General features: G+C 42.7%; 1 protein-coding gene across 1 annotated transcript in view; it reads left to right on the top strand.

The window, feature by feature from the left end:
- Positions 1-18,341, top strand: part of STT3A (staurosporin and temperature sensitive 3-like A) — a 94,961-nt gene that overhangs the window by 41,425 nt on the left and 35,195 nt on the right. Inside the window, exons 11-16 of the mRNA XM_087400121.1 lie at positions 4,665-4,768; positions 13,341-13,436; positions 14,051-14,171; positions 14,288-14,368; positions 14,484-14,621; positions 14,728-14,994. Of these exons, the coding sequence (XP_087256247.1) occupies positions 4,665-4,768; positions 13,341-13,436; positions 14,051-14,171; positions 14,288-14,368; positions 14,484-14,621; positions 14,728-14,994 (807 nt within the window). The remainder of the gene's footprint in view (positions 1-4,664; positions 4,769-13,340; positions 13,437-14,050; positions 14,172-14,287; positions 14,369-14,483; positions 14,622-14,727; positions 14,995-18,341) is intronic.

Raw genomic sequence — 18,341 nt, 5'->3', positions numbered from 1 at the left:
AGGTTGTTTGGAGCTCTTAATGTGTATCAATTGGGTCTAGTTGGCAGATGCAAGGCCACCATGTTCCTTTCCTACATGGAGATAGACTACATCATCTAGGGCTTTGGATTATGGAGACTAGTGTTTCTCTTCCTTGAGAGAGACTACATTTAGGGCCTTGGACTAGGGAGGTCTCTTTCCCTTGAGAAGTGCCCACAGGGATAGATGCAGTCATGTGGGTTTATTTGTGAGATGTCGCTTGTGACTCCACACTCTTTTGACAGGGCAAGGTACTTCTTGCACCTATGTATCTTCTTTAGGGTGAGGGGAGATGCTGGAAGCAAGATGCAGCCAACATTGGATGTTTCACATTTTATTGAATTGGAGGCTAGAGCTGAAAGTCCCATTCCTCACGCATGTTGAATACACAAATGAGCCTACAGATTTTCTCTATAGTAGTGTGCTTTTGTGGTTGGCAGAAAGGGGTGATACATGGGGATACACTCTATCTTAATTTGATGCCTATTCAAGTGGTGACTTTGGATTTGGGAGGGTAAACCATCTTGGATTTGTAGTTATTGTCACTAGTTAGAGCCGATCCCTCTGAGTAGACTACTCACATTCTCATGCACGGCTTGCTTCCTTGGATTGACATCCTCACAACGGACGTATTGTTTCAAGTGCCAATTCCCACTAGATCCTCTCGACCTTTGGGCTTGCATGTGAACCAGCCTTGACTGCATTGTATCACTCACTTTTCTAGCAGGGCTGCCCATGGAGGGGTTCCGATAGACCCTTTGCTTGAGTATATGAGAGCAGATGGCACATGCTACTGATGCACTAATGGTGCCAAGGAAATGATTTAGCATCGCCTGTGGAGCTGCCAGGCAGCATGACAATTGTGGAGACACACCCTCGAGATTCTTTCTCGGCTATCCAAAAGCCCTAGGATGTTGACCTAGGAGATGATCGATTGGCCTTTGATTTATTCGATCTGGGCCTCAGTGATTAAGAATGAAGTCGCTTGTGTAACCTCAACATCCTGACAGAGAGACTCTTGCCCTGCGTAGGATGACTTTTGGAGCCTACAGCTAGCATCCTTGCTTGGCATATCTGGGTTGCCTGCTGCAGTCTAAGTGATCTTGGTCAATAGACTGGTCTTGCAGCTACTTTGGTAGCCATCTGCCTTGATATTATCTACACCTTAAGCTCTATTTGGAAGCAAGGTTGGGGAGGGTTATGGCAAGAAACATGAGCTTGGTGGATGCTTTGATAAGACTGGCATCCATCCATTTTCTATTGTATCAGGGATAGAGGTATCCGTGGGTTGTAATAATATGCGTTTCTGTCTAGCTTATAGATACTTTACTGTGTGGACTGTGGACTGCTTTAAGTACCTTTTGAAATTCAAGCCCTTCTAAGAATCTTCTTTTGGCAAGAGGGTTTGGTAATTTTCTCTAAGGATCCAACTGTGCCATAAGACATCATTGCTGCATGAATGGCCTCTCCTAAAGTCTCTTCTTTTCCCTGACTCTGGCATTCTTTTAGCCGTTGGATAAACAGAGGTTAGCATGGTTGAATAAGGAATTTGGGAATAAGACACATCTTCTTGATGTGATTGAAGTTCTTTGTAACTGGTTAGTATACATCTGGTTTTGTCCACTTTTTTTTCAGAATGCTGCTTGGAGGTCCTCCCCAAGTGGCTGACTTGTCCTTCGAAATTTCTGTAACCAAGTGAGCGCCTTGCCCTTCAATTATCTTGCTACATTTGAGAGCTCTTGTTATTGACAAGGAGGTCATTGGACATTTGTTGAAGCCTCATTCTTCCCTCTTTTTCATTTTTTTTGTTAGTGCCAAGAGGGTCCGACCCCCATAGCTTGGGTGAACAAACTGTCAACATTGAATTTCTTCTAACTTGCGTGGTCCAACTTGCTACTCTTTGATCATAAAATTAACTAAAAATATCGATATCACATCTATTTCTGTTGATTTAAAATCCCTTTCCTAAGCAATTTTTCTCAGAGCTCTCTTTCAATATTTTTCTGGAAAGTGAGTAAAACTGAGATTGTCTATTTGGAGAACAAATCAGCTTGCATAAAGAGAATGGCTTCTTTATAACTTCTAGACATCAAAACTATGAGGTTTGCCCTTCATTTTAAGGGCTGGGACACAAAATAGAATCTCCATGAAGACTTTTGTATAAATATTTGCTTGTGTGTCAGTGTCTGGGTACACCGTTATTATTGATGAAGCTGGAGGGAAGGTCAAATTACCTCGTTTTTCTATGTTGGCATGGTCGCGACACTTTTGATGGAAATTCCTTGCTTGCTGAAAGCTTGCATTGGTCAAAAGTGTTTGATTGTCGGCTTGCCTTGCAAGCGCCTAGACACTCATCTTTTATTGGTTTCAAAGGGATTCAGTTGGTGGGAGATGTGCTTCATGCTAATGGTACCTTGCTTTCATTTCCTTCTGCCGTTAGATGGTATGGTTTGGGGCTGCATTACCAACCTCTTTAGCGTTGTATTTCTCAGATGCTTCAATCCTTCTTGCCAGTGCCAAAGCTTGAGATGATATACTGCCTTCAGGATTGCGCTCTTCATTGCCAAGGTTCAGCCACTCATCCATTACTATTGGCTGATATTACAATTTCCAAATTGTATAAGATTCTGCTGCCACCACCTTAGATTTCTGATTGAGCAAATCAGATTTGGTCTATGAATTGTAATGCAACTTGGTGGCGGAAAAGATTGTGGCTGCTTTGGAGCTGCAAACTTCCCCTTCATCAACATGTTCTTTTCCGCCAGCTTTGGAGCTGCAAACTTTCCCTTCGTCAACAGGTTTTCTTGTGGAGGGTGATGCTTGGAGCTATTCCTTTTGGCCAACCCTTGGCATGTCGACACATTGCTCCTGCTGTTTGTCGCAGATGTCTGGCTCCATGGGAATCTTTGCCTTACCTCTGCCTATGACTCGAGATTTTGTACATTTTCTACAGCAGCGCCTTATGGCTTGGTTTCCTATTTGCCCGTTTGGCAAGCATTTCTAGTTATTTGGAATCCATCCACAGAGGCAGGGATTTTGACTTTTTTTCACACGGGTTCGTTATTGGGGGCTTTGGACTCTATGGAAAGATTGCAATCATAGAGTTTCTGATGATCCCACCTTCTCCAAGTTTCATTTTTTCTGGATGAAAATGAGGCAATCATTTTTTGGTTGTCTACATGCTCGTCAGATAGATTATCCTACCTACTTGTCTTACAATGAGGTTTTCTGATGTTGTAATTGCATGTTCCCCTATTGGGTAACTAAAGCTACATAGATCTCACCCAAAAAAAAGAAGAAGTGCTTATGATGAGATTTAATCAATGTAGTTCCGAGTGCCCCCACCAGAAAATGCTTTCCAGATAAATTTAACAGGCTTATTGATATTGTGATAAGTTCTTTGTATCTTAAGTGTTGTGATGCCCTGTCAGCTAGATTGTCTAAGGAGTTTAATGCTTAGGTGCTCCTTTGGGAGAGACTAAAATGAAATCGTATAGTCTTTACAAGTAGTTGTAGCTTGAATGGAGAGAATGTCAACTACTTTTTGATCAGCCTCGTCCTTTAGTGCTAGCCTTTGCCATAGCTGAGTCTGCCCTTCACCTCACCTTCCTGAGTGTCAACAGAATCCCAGTACAAAGAAAATTGTATAAATGGATGCTCAAGTATGTGTGGTATATGTGTGAGAGCATATGCTTATACTATGGTCTACATCCAGTGTTGGGTGATGATGTCAGTGGAGATGTCATAGTAGCTAGTCCCTGCTATGCTGATGGAGTTTAAGGTTTTCAACCTTATGAGTGACTATTGAAACGGCACTATGTGTTGTGTTTTTAGAGGATGAGTTCGGGCATATTCATCAATCTAGATATATGTTACCAAAAGAAGCTTACTTGCCTCTGTGAACTTGGAAGTTTGAAGCTGGTAGGACCAATCAGCCCTAAAATTGCTGTCACTTACTAATCCTTTTGTTGCTATGGCAGCATCAAAGTAACAAATAGCCCATCATGTAAAACCGAGAGTGATTACTGTGCAGGTCTGCTAGACTTTTGATTCAAAATGCCAGCAGGGAAAACCCTTTCTACGGCTGCACTCATTAATAAGTAAATGTAGGAGCAAGTAGTAGACCTTAAAACTTTATTGAACCCACAGAAATTGTGTTTGGGCTCCCTTCTTACCTTGACGCTGCATCTCTTTCTAGGGTAGCCAACCCCAACAGATTCTTAGAGGATAACTTGGTCTCTGTACCTAATGCGATTTAATCATAGATGTGAAAAAAATGCTTTGTAATAACTTGCGTAGACAAAAAAATGTGAAGAATTGAACTTGCTGTTGGAAGAGAGCCTCGATTTTGACTCAATGCATTGGACAAGTACTTACTTCAGCCACATTTATCAGTGGATAACGATGCAATGATTCTGAAGTATTAATCTTATAGATGTTGAGGTTTTGAAATTTTTGTTTTGATGTGGCTGGTATTTGAAAATAGTAAGTATGCTGAAAGTGTATAAATTTATACTGGATTTGGATTGAAGATTGAGGGCATAAATCTCATAAAAGTGTTCTGGGCTAGCATGGTATGCTGATTTGTCTCTTATTTGCTTGTATTTTTGTCCCTTGAATCTTTCTTCACATGTTTTTGTTTGCAGGTTCTAGTCATATTACATGTTGTTGCACTGGCCTATTATATAAAACGTATCCTTCCACCAAGGATGTACAGAGTGGCTGTTACTGGAGTGGTGATGGCAGGCGTGTAAGTCACTTTCTCCTTGTTATCATCATTTTGTGATGTATATGGCATATTATATAAAATGCGTCCTTTCCCCAAGGATGCATAGAGTGGATCTATTAATTGGTGATGGCAGTGATGTAAGTTGATTGTCATCATTTTGTAATGTACCTCAATTTCGGGGTAATCTTGCTCAAGACCTTAGTGAAGGGCCTATTCCCACTAGCAGCAGTTAAGAAGGATGAGTCAAATAGTTTTAACAGAAATGTGAATTCCAATTGGGATTGGATGTAACGTAGTGATTTTAAATCTCTTAACGACATGCTCGAAATGCTTGGAAATTTAACTTCCTTGAAATTGATACTTTAAGGACTTCTGTTAAGAGAAACAAGTTGACATATAGCAAATAAAGTTTTAGCTTAACGCCACGCAATGCGGATGCTACTTTAAAAAAGATATTTGAAGAAAATTTTGGAGGGGTAAAATATAAATTGAAACGATACAACATGAGTACTTGTTTGAAAGCCTGTCAAAAGTAGAAACCATTGTAATCTTAAGCCCAAAGGACTTCATTGTGCAAAAGGATAGCCCATTTCGTGCGTGGAAAAGTTCCATAACGTCTCAGTTAAACCACTTGGTGCATAATGGGTACCACTGGAAATGGAAGTGGGTTATCATTTGTTGTAACTGAACTAGTTATGTTAAGCGCAGTTAAATGACGTATTAGTTATGTCAAGTGTATTAAAATGATGTAAAGGGAAGCGGGAAAAGGCCACGATACGTTTTTTGTCACTGCTGTTTCTCATCTTGTGCCAAGATTGTTGTATATCTGTAGCTCAGTTGGCAATAGTATGCGTAACCTGATGTTTTTATGCTCTTACCCTTTCTATATTATGATAGCAACGTATGGCTTTACATGAATTCTTGGAAGATACTTTTTGTGCATCTCTTCCAGAAGTATGCCAATGCCTGGTCTTTTTGATATTTTGCCCAGCTCAATTGAGGCCTTCCTTTGTGTTACCCATACAAATTTTCTTCTGATTCTCGAGGAAAGTTATTTTTGGCTGTTTATTTGTTGTCCAATACCATCTCAGTCCCTTGTCATGGACTATAATTTCTAATCTGATGTGAATAGCTTTGCAACAGTGTCATCTTACCTGCATAAGCAAGTGTGTGGTCCACACGTACTCAAGCAATGTTAATAATTTCTTGTCTAGGATATTTGGAATATGGAAGTAGTTTCCATCCTTCTAACTTGCTTATGCTATATAGATCTTGAATTCGAAGAGTTTCTCTCCAAGCCTGTAATCTTTGTCATGCTGCTTGCTTCCTTTTGAAATGTCGAAGAAAGAGATAAACATCCATATTTCTTCGATATTCTATGCTTTTATGCCTAATAACAAAACTAGGTTAAACTTGATTAATAGCTTCCTTAAAGGCCTTTGTTAAATTTATAAATGCCCCGTGTGCACCATATGTTTCCAGCAATTATAATCGCTACTCTCAATGATAGACTCAATGCTCTCTGCATTGGCTATTTATTTCATTTCTATGTGATTTCTGATGTAGGAATTCTATAACATGCAATGAGCGATGTGGATGGTTTGAAAATTTCCTTCGATGCAAGATTCTCGATGATTTGTGCTTTGATCATGCAGTCCTTGGAACATGAATTTCTTGTATATAGTTAACAACAAGTTGTAAAAATGCTTTCTATGTGCGTATCAAATTCTGTTAAATAGTTGTTCCTCTTTGATATTTGAGTGTTTAGCTTTACTATCTCAGTGATTTGGAAATTAGAATTTGCAGGGATTTACAATTTCAGTGGTATCACTAAATGTTGCTGGATTTGCTAGTATATAACCATGTTTGATTGAAAATGGATATTTGCCTATGTTCAATTGTTATTGGGAAATTCTAATGTACATTTTGCATTTGCTTGTGCATTATTGATACATATGCTCTTGGCATACCTTCAATTGTCATGGGCATCTGCAGCCCATGACATGACTGCCTACATGGCAGTGCTGCAGCCCAGTAGCCCATATCAGCAGGACAGTCAGCAGGGACGACGCCAGCCTGTTTGGCGGCGGACATCGGCATCACAGGCCACATCTGCACAGAGCAGTTTGGCAGTATGGTCAGACAACCTATAGGAGCAGGCGCAGACTGTCGCGTGTCAGGTCCGACCAGCAGCTGCAGTCAGGTTCCACATCAGCAGGTCGGCAGGGTGGTTCAATCTGTGGCATCTGGAAGGACAGACACTGGGTCAGCTAATCGGCAGCCCAATATGTACGGAAGGGGGCATTCCTCTTCTCATTCCATCATCTCCTCATTCAGCAGGGTCATCCTCAGTGGTGGCTAAACCTCTAGCAGCATGCCAGAATCCACAGAAGAACCTCCACCTTCAGCAGTATCAGACACAGCATCAGCTTCAGTAGATCTCAGCCATAGCAGAAGCTCTCAATCTCTAGCAGCAACAGACCCAACAGTATCTCGAGCAGCAGACCCGGTAGCCTCTATAAGATTGTATCCTTCATGGCGACAGATCAGCCATAACCTCTACAGCACAGCCTCAGCCATTGATAGCTTCATAGCCTTAGCATAGCCCTTCATTGGGACTCAAAGACATACATATGTACAGGTGTGTTATTATCACCAGCAGTATCTCCAACATCGGAGGCACATGTATCCTCTTTAGACATGGTTTCTATGATGCAAGCCATGATGCAGATGTAGGCTCAATATACAGAAAATCCTTTCGCTCGCATGTTACAACTTCAGGAGCTGAGGAAAGAACATCTTCGAGCAGATCAAGAAGCAAGAGAAGCTGCGTAGGAGACCATAGAAGCACCTCTCTGAGCAAAGCAGAAAATGAAAAAAGGTGCCGAGGATGCCAAAGAAGAGCACATTCAGGCAACACAAGCAGAAAAGGACGACTGGGATCGAGCTTTGCTATGTTCATTGCTCCAGACTAAAGCAGCAGAGCCTGACAGATCAGTTCCCCTCCCATCAGATCGTATTTTCTAAGAAATCTCAACTTTGATAGATAGGATGGAAAGACTGAACTTCTAGTTCTTTGAACCAGTTTGAGAACTACTTTTCCGTTGTCCAGCATCTTGACTTCTTGACAGGTGAAGCTGTCACTTGGCAGTATGAGTGGCACACAAAGCACTATAGTGATGTGATAGAAATAGCTCACTATGATTGGGGAGAGTTCATCAAGCTCATCTGAGCCTGATTTTTGCCACCCTAGTTACTGTGGCTGTCTTCTTGGCCAATTCTTTGAGCTAGCTCAAGAAGGGCCCCGGAGTCAGTCAACATCTACATCGGATCGTTTCACGCAAGTCACTCAGAATTTTGAGCTCATGAACAAGGGTTATGGACCCAAAGGCCCTCTCGACAAGAAATACTAGGAGACCTCAAGACCAGCGGGTTCCAAGACTGGCAACACCTCAGATAATAAGCCATCCACATACAATAAGTTCGGGGGTTTTCTCAACACAGGCGAGAAGCAGAGGCACAACATTGAGCTTCTTTGCTATCACTGCCATCTGCATGGCCACGACAAGTGGCATTGCCCCCATTTGCATCTTGCACATATTTCTTCCCCTGCATCAGGATTTGCAACAGGTGGCAAAAATTCAGCAGAAGGGAGACCGTTCAGGAGAACTAGTTCGAGAGGGACAGGAGGACGAAAGAAGGTCACTATGTTGTTTGATGGTGGCAGTTCGGGGGATTTATTAGATGCATCCCTCGCCACCAAGCTCCTTATTCCACAGAAAAGTCAGACGTGGTATTCCCACTTCACAATGCATTTGGGAGGATCGAGACACCAATTCGTACCACAGCAATAGTGCAAGACGTTGAGCTTCGCATTACTGGGGAGAGAGAAGCGAGATCGTTGACCACTGCAAAGCTGTCAGTTAGCAGGACCTTTTCTGTACGGGGGCTAATCTAGTCTATTGATGACTCGGATCTAGCCTCAGGTAGAGTCAATTAGTACCTCTGTTGCTGAAGAAGGGGATCTCATGGGCATCTGTAGCCCATGGCATGACTGCCTACATGACAGTGCTGCAGGCCAACAGCGTAATAGGACAGTGAGCAGGGATGACATTCACCTGCACGCCGGTTGATGTCAGCATCAGAAGCCAGATCTGCACAGAGCAAGCAGGCAGTACAGCAGGCAGCTTGTACAAGTGTTCCACGCGGAGTGGGAGCAGCACAGACTGTCACATGTCAAGTTAGGCCAGCAGCTGTAGTCAGTGGCCATGTTAGCAGGTCAGCAGAGGTCGGATCAGTTGTAGCATCTGGAAGGCTACAGACTGGGTCGGCCAATCAATAGCCCTAATCAGCAGCCCTATATCTATATAAGGGTGCATTCCCTCTCATTCCGTGTTGCCCTCATTTAGGAGAATAATCTTCAGTGGTGGCATTCACCTCCAGCAGCATCAGCAGCCCTAGCAGAATCCACAGAAGGACCTTCAGCTTCAGCAGTAGTAGTAGACACAGCATCAGCTCCAGCAGATGCCAGCCATAGTAGTAGCTCTTAGTCTCCAACAGCAGCAGACACAGTAGCCTCTTCCACAACAGACACCGTAGGATCTACAGGATCCTACCTTTCATGGGGACAGATCAGCCAGAGCCTCTACAGACTACAACACAGTCTCAGCCATAGCCTGAGCCATGGATAGCAGGATAGCCCTTCAATGGACTTAAACAGCCTTCTTGGACACGTATATGTACAGGGGGGTATTACTTGTTATTGCTAGGCCCCAACAGAAAGGAATGAAGATATTAGGTGGCAGAAATGAAGTCCACATGCTTCTGCACTCAGTGGTTAGGATGGACTTAATTAGTGAGAGAGTATTCCAGGCAACTTGCCCGTTACATAAATGGTTTGGCTTTACAGTGGTACATTAATTTTATATGGATTTGCTAGTATATAATGGTGTTAATGGCTTTTTGCCTATGTTCAATTATAATTTTGAAATTCCACTGCACATTTTGCATTTGCATTTGACATATTCTTTTGACATATCTTCAAGGGTATGACTGATCAATTTGTCTAACCATCCATCTTAGGAATAATCTTGTCTACACATTTTAAGGCTGGTTTGAAGATTGATTCTTAAAGAACCGAAGAAAAAAGGAGTAGGTTAAAATTTTGTGCCCTCGTTTGACCCTATGGTTCCTGACAATCTGTGCACATGAAACATGACCTTCATAAATAGGTCAGCTGCTTGTGGTGCACTAATTTTCCTTTGTTGTATGAAGCACCAAAATTTTTTGCTCTGTTTTAGTGCTTAACATGGGCAACGATGTATGGTCATACAGCTATCACATGCAAGAATATGGACTCACAACTTTACTTTGCTCAGCCCCTTTAACCTGCTCAGTTTTGGTGTTATTTCTATATATTGTCTTTCTTCCCTCCACTCCTTTCATTCATAGAAGTGGGACACATAAAATTGTGTTTTAATGGTGTTACTATTGTCTTCTATAATGTACTGGGCTTTAGGACTGTACACAGAAATAACCTAAAAGATAGGGCAGAAAAGTACTTAGTAAGCAAAGTACTCAGTAAGCAAAGCTATCCTTACTTTCCGATTTTACGCATAACCTGGTGTCTAGGTTTATATTTCAGTAATTGACCAGCAATAGGCCTTGCTTGTGGTGATTTTTTCATTGCTTTTTACAATTTTCCAGTGTGGTAGATGCCTTCATACCTGTGAATTGAAGTTAATGTTTGCCAACTGCACCTGGAGGGATCTAGATAAATAGTACTGCATCAAGCAATACTTATTTCTGAGCAAACATTTTATTCATTGCATCTACAGGGTGCACCTCTGCCATAGGAGGATTGCTTCACTTGGGCTTTCTGTGTTTTACAGCACTATTGTTTTAATGTACTGATTTGCTATTGTGTCTTTTATCTGTGTAAGAAAGAAAGAAAGAAAGTTTATTAAAGTCTTCGGAAGACCAATGGGTCTATGAGACTGTGAAAATCCTGATACAACGAGCTGTGTTAGTGGAGCTACTAAACGAGCGTCCATACCAATGCAAAATGCAAAATGCAAAAAATGCAAAAAATGCAGAATGGCAGTACTAAGTCCTAAGTACAACATAGTCGTGTCGATGGTCGACTATATATCAATCTCAGCATCATCATCAATATCATCATCATCCCCAGCAACAGCAAGATATCAGGATGGATGAGGCAGTGGAGGCATGAAGTCAGCAATAGAGTGCTGTCGGCCACTCAGAGGTGCGGTCCTGGCACGTCTCCTGGTCGTAGCTGTGCGTCTAACTAGGGCTACTGTGACCCCCGTCGGTCGGGCTCCAACTCTAAACAAGGAGGGGATGTCTCCAAGTGTGATTTGTGTGTCGACCCTCTGTTTGAGCTGTTGGGTCACGGGCTCTGGGTCACAGTCATGTCGAGGCCTTGTCTCGTTGGGGTCCATGTGATCTAGCTGAAAGAACTCCGTGATAGAGCTCTGAGAGGGATCAACCGAGGAAGAAGTCTGCTCCTGTTTCCGTGCTCGGAGTATTCTCTCACGGTGTCTAAGTGCCTTATGAATGAAACCTGCCAAACACCGTTGGTCTGGGTAGGAGAGGAAATGGGCTAAAATCCCATAACTATCTCTGAAGAGGGAGTGGAAACGTCCTCGGATCTCATAGTACACAGCACCTGAAGATGAAATGCTTCTCTGTCTCAACCTCCTTTATGTCACATAGTGTGCATATGCGCCGCTTCTTGGATAGTCGCTCTGCTCTGCTGCTCTCGATGCATAGTCTGTGTGAAGAGACCCGGAACTGCCCAAGAGAGATCCTCATCGAGTGGGGTAGGTGAATCTGTGTGTATCGTGGTGGGTCAATGAAACCCTCCGCTGTGATATGTAAGAAGTGATCTCTGTAGAAACTAAGCTTCACTGGGAGTTCACTCGGTTCCAACCAGGCCCGAAAAGTGTGTAGTTGTAGTAGATCCTCACGGATAACCTGGTTGACCTCGTGTGATAAGAGGGGAGAGAACGGAGCATCCATGCTATACTGGAAGGGAGGTAGTCTATCCATGTGGAGCCCCAGTCGCTCAAACCATCTCTCTGTACGTGCATACGAGCACCTCTGATCTCCTCCTGCTGCAAGTGCCATAGAAGAGGATAGAGCTATCCATGGTAGCTTGCTACGCCCCGAGGTATAATGCCCATATTCCCTAACTCGGTACAGATATGTGATGACCTGAAATGCAGCATCTAGCTGTAAAGGGGGTGACCCAAACTCAGCTTGAATGATCTGGTGAGGAACGGATGACTTACCACGAATGATCTGTGATAGCATGAGAACTTGTAGGCGCTCCACACGGGTCCACTCTGTATCCGACAAGTCTGGCTCCCAACAAGGACTGCCGTACATCCCCACTGGGCGAGTCAAGGAGTCAAAAAGCAACCCCTTGGTGCGTGGATTCTGAAAGTGTGAGCGGAAGCACTGCCTCTCTAGCCTGGCCAATGAGGCATACCCTTTACTCAAGCGTGCCTGCATCGCGGGTCTCATAGTGAAGCTCGGTCCGGAGAAGATAACCCCAAGATAAGTGTATGATGAAACTATCTCAACAGATGACCCCGCAAATGTAAACTGCTCTTGACGCATGATGGCTCGAGATGTATTGAAGATCATGACCTTGGTTTTACCCAGGTTGACCTTCAAATCATGAGACTCACAAAAGGACTGTAGTGCGTCTAGGTGTCTCTGAAGCCCCTCTGCCGAGGAAGACAAGAGAGCCACGTCATTTGCATAGAGCAAAATTTGGATTAGCGTGCCCGCAAGAGAGCAACCTACACCCCCCTGTGTCTGCATCACTATCTCAAGCTCGTCAATGTGGAGGCCAAACAAGGTAGGCGACAAAGGACACCCTTGTTTGACCCCGATGGTACTCATGATCTCGTCTGTCCACCCGGATCCTACCCGAATTCTGCCATAAACTCTCTCGTAAAGTGCCATGACAGCCCAAATGATCTCTTGGTCATAACCCAAGTCCTGTAGGCGCCGTATGAGGTGGGCTCTCGGGACCGTGTCAAATGCCTTGCGAAAATCCACAAAGCAACAATAAACCCTCTGCTTCCGTGACCTCGCCTCCTCGATGATACATCTGAGCATCAGAATGTGGTCCATGGTTCCATGATCACGCCGGAATCCGGCCTGTCCTGTTGCTCTGAGTCCTCGACACTCTGCAAGTCTGCTAACCTCGGAGTCAAGTACTGATGCATAAATCTTGGACATGACATGTCCAATCATAATGGTCCTGTAGTTCTCCGCGGGCTCATGGGATCCCCTGCCTTGTGGTATGGGTGAGATAGTGTTAATGGTCCAAGTGTGTGGAAATCCCAAACAAACCGCTTCATTAAAAAGCTTTGCTAAGATCGGGCCTAGGAGGCTAAGTGTAGTACTACATTACTTGTGCTGTAATGATGATTGGTATACATCACATATGTCTAAGTTAAGATTCTTATTTACCAAATGTATGATGCTGACAATTCTTTGTTACAGTTTCTTTCTTTCAGTGATCATTTATTGTTGTGGGCCCTTTTTTATGCTGCAGGACAGGTGCCTTTGCATTAGCTGCAACTTTAGCCGCCTTGGTTGCAGCAAGTCCCACGAAAGGTTGGAGTGGTCGAAGTTTGAGCTTGCTCGATCCGTAAGTATTCTTTTGCATACGATGCTCTGAGTGTCTGATAGGGTGTTTGCAATATGCAACCACTGTTTGCTTCCTGTCATTGATATTACTGCATTTCTAAGACTATGAGTGCAACATGAAAAAGGGGAAGGCTTTATTGGTTTTCATAGCTGTGGAGCTCAATGCTATCTGGACTGTCAACATAGGCAAAACTGGACTGTTCATGCAAATGTACAGGAGAATGGATTCTTTAGGATTTTATCTGTTTCTTTTTGTATTTGTCATCTCTGACAAACACAATTCTAACAATTTTTTCTGTAGCAAGGGTGCTGTACTTTATACAGTTTCAAAAGGAAATGAGTCATTCGATCGTATAGCCATAATGCATTTACCAGTTTGTTGCAGCCCTATTAAGCTTGTTCTTTAATTATAAAAATGAAAAGCTTGACCCTCTTCGTATTTTATCATCTTGTTACATTTATTGGCCACATCAACAGGATTCCTTGTCATCTATTTGAGAAGACGGTTTTTTTGTAAGCCAAGCTAGGTAGATGGCAAGTATGCTTTATAAAGCTTTTTACAGGTGGAATGGACTGTAGAGCCATAACCTTAGTAGTTTGCTGTTTTTTGCACAGAACATATGCTAGCAAGTACATACCTATAATAGCCAGTGTCAGTGAACATCAACCACCTACTTGGCCATCTTATTTCATGGATATTAATGTGCTGGCATTTCTGGTGCCGGCAGGAATAATCGTAAGCATGCTTTCTGGACCAATTCTGTAATTTTAGAATTACCAGTTCTTTTTGTTGACAAGTTTTTATCATGTGCCTACTTTTCAGCAAAAATTGGTTCTGATTGGCTGTTACAGGCCTGCTTTCTGCCCCTTTCTGATTCAAGCTCGTTTGTGGTTCTTTATCTGGTGACAGCTGCATATTTCTCTGGTGTTATGGTAAGATGAAATAGGTTTTCTCCCACCATTTATGAATCGGCCTTTTTTTTTGGCTTGCTATCTTGGAAACAAATACTATTCTTCCAATACATACAATTTTCCCACTTTTGTGCAGGTTCGGCTGATGTTAGTACTTGCTCCTGCTGCTTGCATCTTGTCTGGAATTGCACTATCAGAGGCGTTCAATACCTTAACTCGATCTATTAAGTATCATGTGCCTGTATCAAGTGGTACTCCAGCTCCACAAGATTTGGTGGGTTCTTCAACCAGTTTGCTTTGAAGTTTGAGAAGTTATCCTATTCGTTCAATTGTCTTTAAAGTATTCTGCTGATGTATTGTCCTGATTTTCTGGTCTTAAGAATAAGCAAACTACGCAGACGGAGAGCACTGGAGTAAATTCCAATCCTAACTCAAATCATAAACTGGCTCCTTTGACAAATGGACCAAAAGAAAAAGGAGAGAAGGGAAAAGAGCAACCAAGTGAGAAGAAGCGAGTTAGAAAAAAACCAAAAGAGGTTCTAGAAAAGACAGCTGACAGCGAGGCAAAAAAGAGGCTTCTGGGCTTACCTGTGGAAGCATCAGCTGTTGGTATTATGTTACTAATTGTCCTTGGAAGCTTTTATGTGGTACGTGAATTTCTCAAGAAGCATCAGCTGTTGGTATTATGTTACTAATTGTTCTTGGAAGCTTTTATGTGGTACGTGAATTTCTCAATTGTTTTCCCCTTGCACATCTACAACATTTGGATGAAATTGTTATGCTTTCCACGAATTTGTACTAACAAAACTAAATGTACAGAACTTTGAAAAATAATTATAATAAGTTTTTGGAAGCAGTGCTGATGCTCACATAAGGCCGTACTAATGTTTGCGTGCTTGTATAAATGCTGCATGCCCTTTGATGTTCTACACTGTAGCGAAGTATACAAGACTGTGTCTATGTTTGTTTTTGGTAACTTATATGTCCTTATTCCCTCCTTTAGATACCTTTGGAAGAAGTTGTGGACTTGTTGTCTAAATGAAGCAATGTGGAGGGTTTTGTGAAAATTTCCTGGTTAGCCTCATGGCGGAGTGCCGTCCCTCATCATAACTGCATGCCTTCATTTCTAGAGCCTGACCAAAACTTTAGCACAAAGCTATTTGAGGGAGAGAAAGAAAGAAAGAAAGTCTATTAATGTCCACGGGAAATCAACAGGTCTATGGGACAGCAAAAAAACCAACTAGTACATTACCTTTTAGGGAGGGCGCATGGCAGCTCCTAAGTAGTGCAAAAAGGCATCCCCTTTATAGAGAGCCTACATATAGTCTGAAAAGCCATAATTGGCCATACATCAGTTTAAGACGGAGAGTCTTTTGGTTTGGATTTAAACTCCTTGTTGAGTGCTATGCCCTCACAGTATACTGCCCATTTTCCATCCTTTCTGGCAGCCTTAACCTTGGCTAATTCCGTTGCCTTATGCTTCTATTGATCTCGTGTGAGTTCCTCGGCTATCCTTACCTTGGTCCCTTTCAGCTTGTAGGATTGTTGGAGAAGCTTGATCCGTAAATCTCGTGAATTAAGTGTAACGATAGCATGTTCTCTAGAGTGTTGGATATTAGTTGCTTATTAGACGAAAATCTGTCTGCTCCTAGAATGTTACGTCGAATCACGGGCACAGGCACTTGCTTTATCCTCCCAGCCAACCTCGGTGGTAGCAAGCTTCTCAAAAAATCAAAATCAGATCACGTGAAAGCTTTTTGCTTGCTTATTCCCAACGAGCCCCAAAATTCCCTAGATGGATCTAGTATGCCACATGTCTTCATTTTAGGGTCCTTCCTTAATGCATCATTTACCCCTCTCTTGGGATATCATTAAAACTATTTGCCCCTTGGCACATTTCATGCATTTAGGTCCCTTAGCCTTAGATCCACTCAGTCTAGTGCCATGTCACCCTCACCAAGGACCTTGACCTTTATTCCTTTTTGATCATTTACATGAAGCCCAAACAAATATAATACAAACATTGATCCTTTAAAGGAAAATGTCGACTGACCCTTCTGAGGTCATGTTACCTCAACTTGAGCGTAACATTCCTTCCCTCTTCAGGCATCAGCGTCCTCGATGATAAAGTCTGGGAACACTCTCGGTAACTGGTATACGGATTCCTAGGTAGCTTCTGATAGAGGTAGACCATGCCATGCAACCAACACCGTGGGTATCTTCCGATTGCGTACTTGCACTGTTTCTCGGACCAGGATTCCTGTTGGTTTGTGTCTTGCATTATTTTCTATCTCCTGAAACAAAACAACACCCTCGATTAATGAGTCACGTGTATGCAAAAATTTCTTTAAACGAGAAACATGAAACACTGGGTGCACCTTACAACCCTGTGGCAATTCTAATTTATAGGCTATCTTGCCTATTCTTTTTAGAATTAACCATGGCCCACAATATCGAGGTGATAACTTAGCACACTCTCCTGTAGTCAAAGACTTAGAGTGCGAAGGAACTCTAAGAAAAAATTTTCCTCCTTCCTTAAATTCTCTAGCGGATCGGTTTTCATCCGCATACGCCTTAGCTCTATCCATAGCTTGGCGGATGTTAGCTCTTACAAGTGCTAGCATCTCCCGCATCTGAACCACAAAGTTCGCGGCACTAGGCACTTTTCGGAGGTATTCCAACTATAGTTGGATTCGCTGGCCTATAACCATAGTTCAGCTCCACTTGTCCCATGTATGTTGCCTCAATGATACATATGCTCTAAGCATATCCTCTAAAATTTGGTTGATTCTTTTTATCTGACCATCCGTTCTGGATGATCCCCACTACTCATTCACAACTTAGTCCTTAGTGTCTCAGACACCGCAGTCCAAAAATGACCGGTAAATTTGACATCCCTGTCTGACACTATGGATTTGGGTAATCCATGCAAACGAAATATATGTCTAATAAACAAATCCGCCACTTGCGAGGCACTAACAGACTCTCTAGTTGGAATGAAGTGAGCCATCTTGGTAAGACGATCAACCACCACAAGGACAGAATCATATCCACCTTGTGTCATAGGCAGACCTACAATAAAGTCCATGGAAATGTTCTCCCACTTACCTAGTGGTATCTCTTGGGACTGTAAAAGTCCGGATGGCTTCACCCACTCTGCCTTACTTACCTGACACGAAAAACAACGTGTCACATATTCATGAATATGCTTTTTCATCTTTGGCTAAAAGAAATCTCGCTTCACGAGATCATATGTCTTCTCGACTCTTGGATGTCTCGCACATGGGCTATCATGGCATTGTCGAATGACTCTCTGCTTAAGATCATTCTGATTAGGTACTACTACCTTGCCATTTCTTTTCAGCATACCATCCCTTATGGCATATCTTGCATAAGTTTGGCCTTTTCTGGATGCCAGGTCATCCTTTTCCCCGGGTTTGAACACATGAGCCTTAGGCCAAAGGCTCTGGACGAACTCGTCCACCATTTGAGTTTCTCTAATCTCGGCCATTAGAGCAATCTCTAATACCGTGAAACTCATATTATGCATAATGCGTGACAACGCATCAGCAACTTTATTATCCTTTCCTCTTCGGTATCGAATCGTCAAGTTAAACTCCTGCATGAGTTTTGCCTACCTAGCTTGGCGGCCTCTCGAGTCAGGTTATATACAAAAATGTTTCAGAGTATCATGATCAATATCTACATAAAACTCTGACCCATTCAAATAATGTCTCCATGTTTTCACAGCATGGACAACAACATACAACTCTAATTCATGAGTTGGCCAATTTCATCGAGAGGGAGAAAGCTTCTTGCTTTCAAAGGCTATTGGCCTTTCCTCTTGGAGGAGAACTGCTCCTACCGCAATGCCACTTGCATCGGTTTCAACAAATCCCAACAATGATCGCAAAGCGGTCAAACTTTGAGGGATTGGCCAAGTCAGTATCGCAGCCACTTTCTTTGGATCCGTTTCTACCCCCTCAGGAGTAAT

Source organism: Dipteris shenzhenensis, chromosome 3, assembly GCF_047967505.1.
Source record: "Dipteris shenzhenensis isolate YYH24624 ecotype China chromosome 3, Dip_SZ_1.0, whole genome shotgun sequence".
In the NCBI taxonomy this organism is placed as follows: domain Eukaryota; kingdom Viridiplantae; phylum Streptophyta; class Polypodiopsida; order Gleicheniales; family Dipteridaceae; genus Dipteris; species Dipteris shenzhenensis.
Note: the sequence above shows the minus strand (reverse complement) of the source record. Positions and strands in the feature narration are given on the sequence as shown.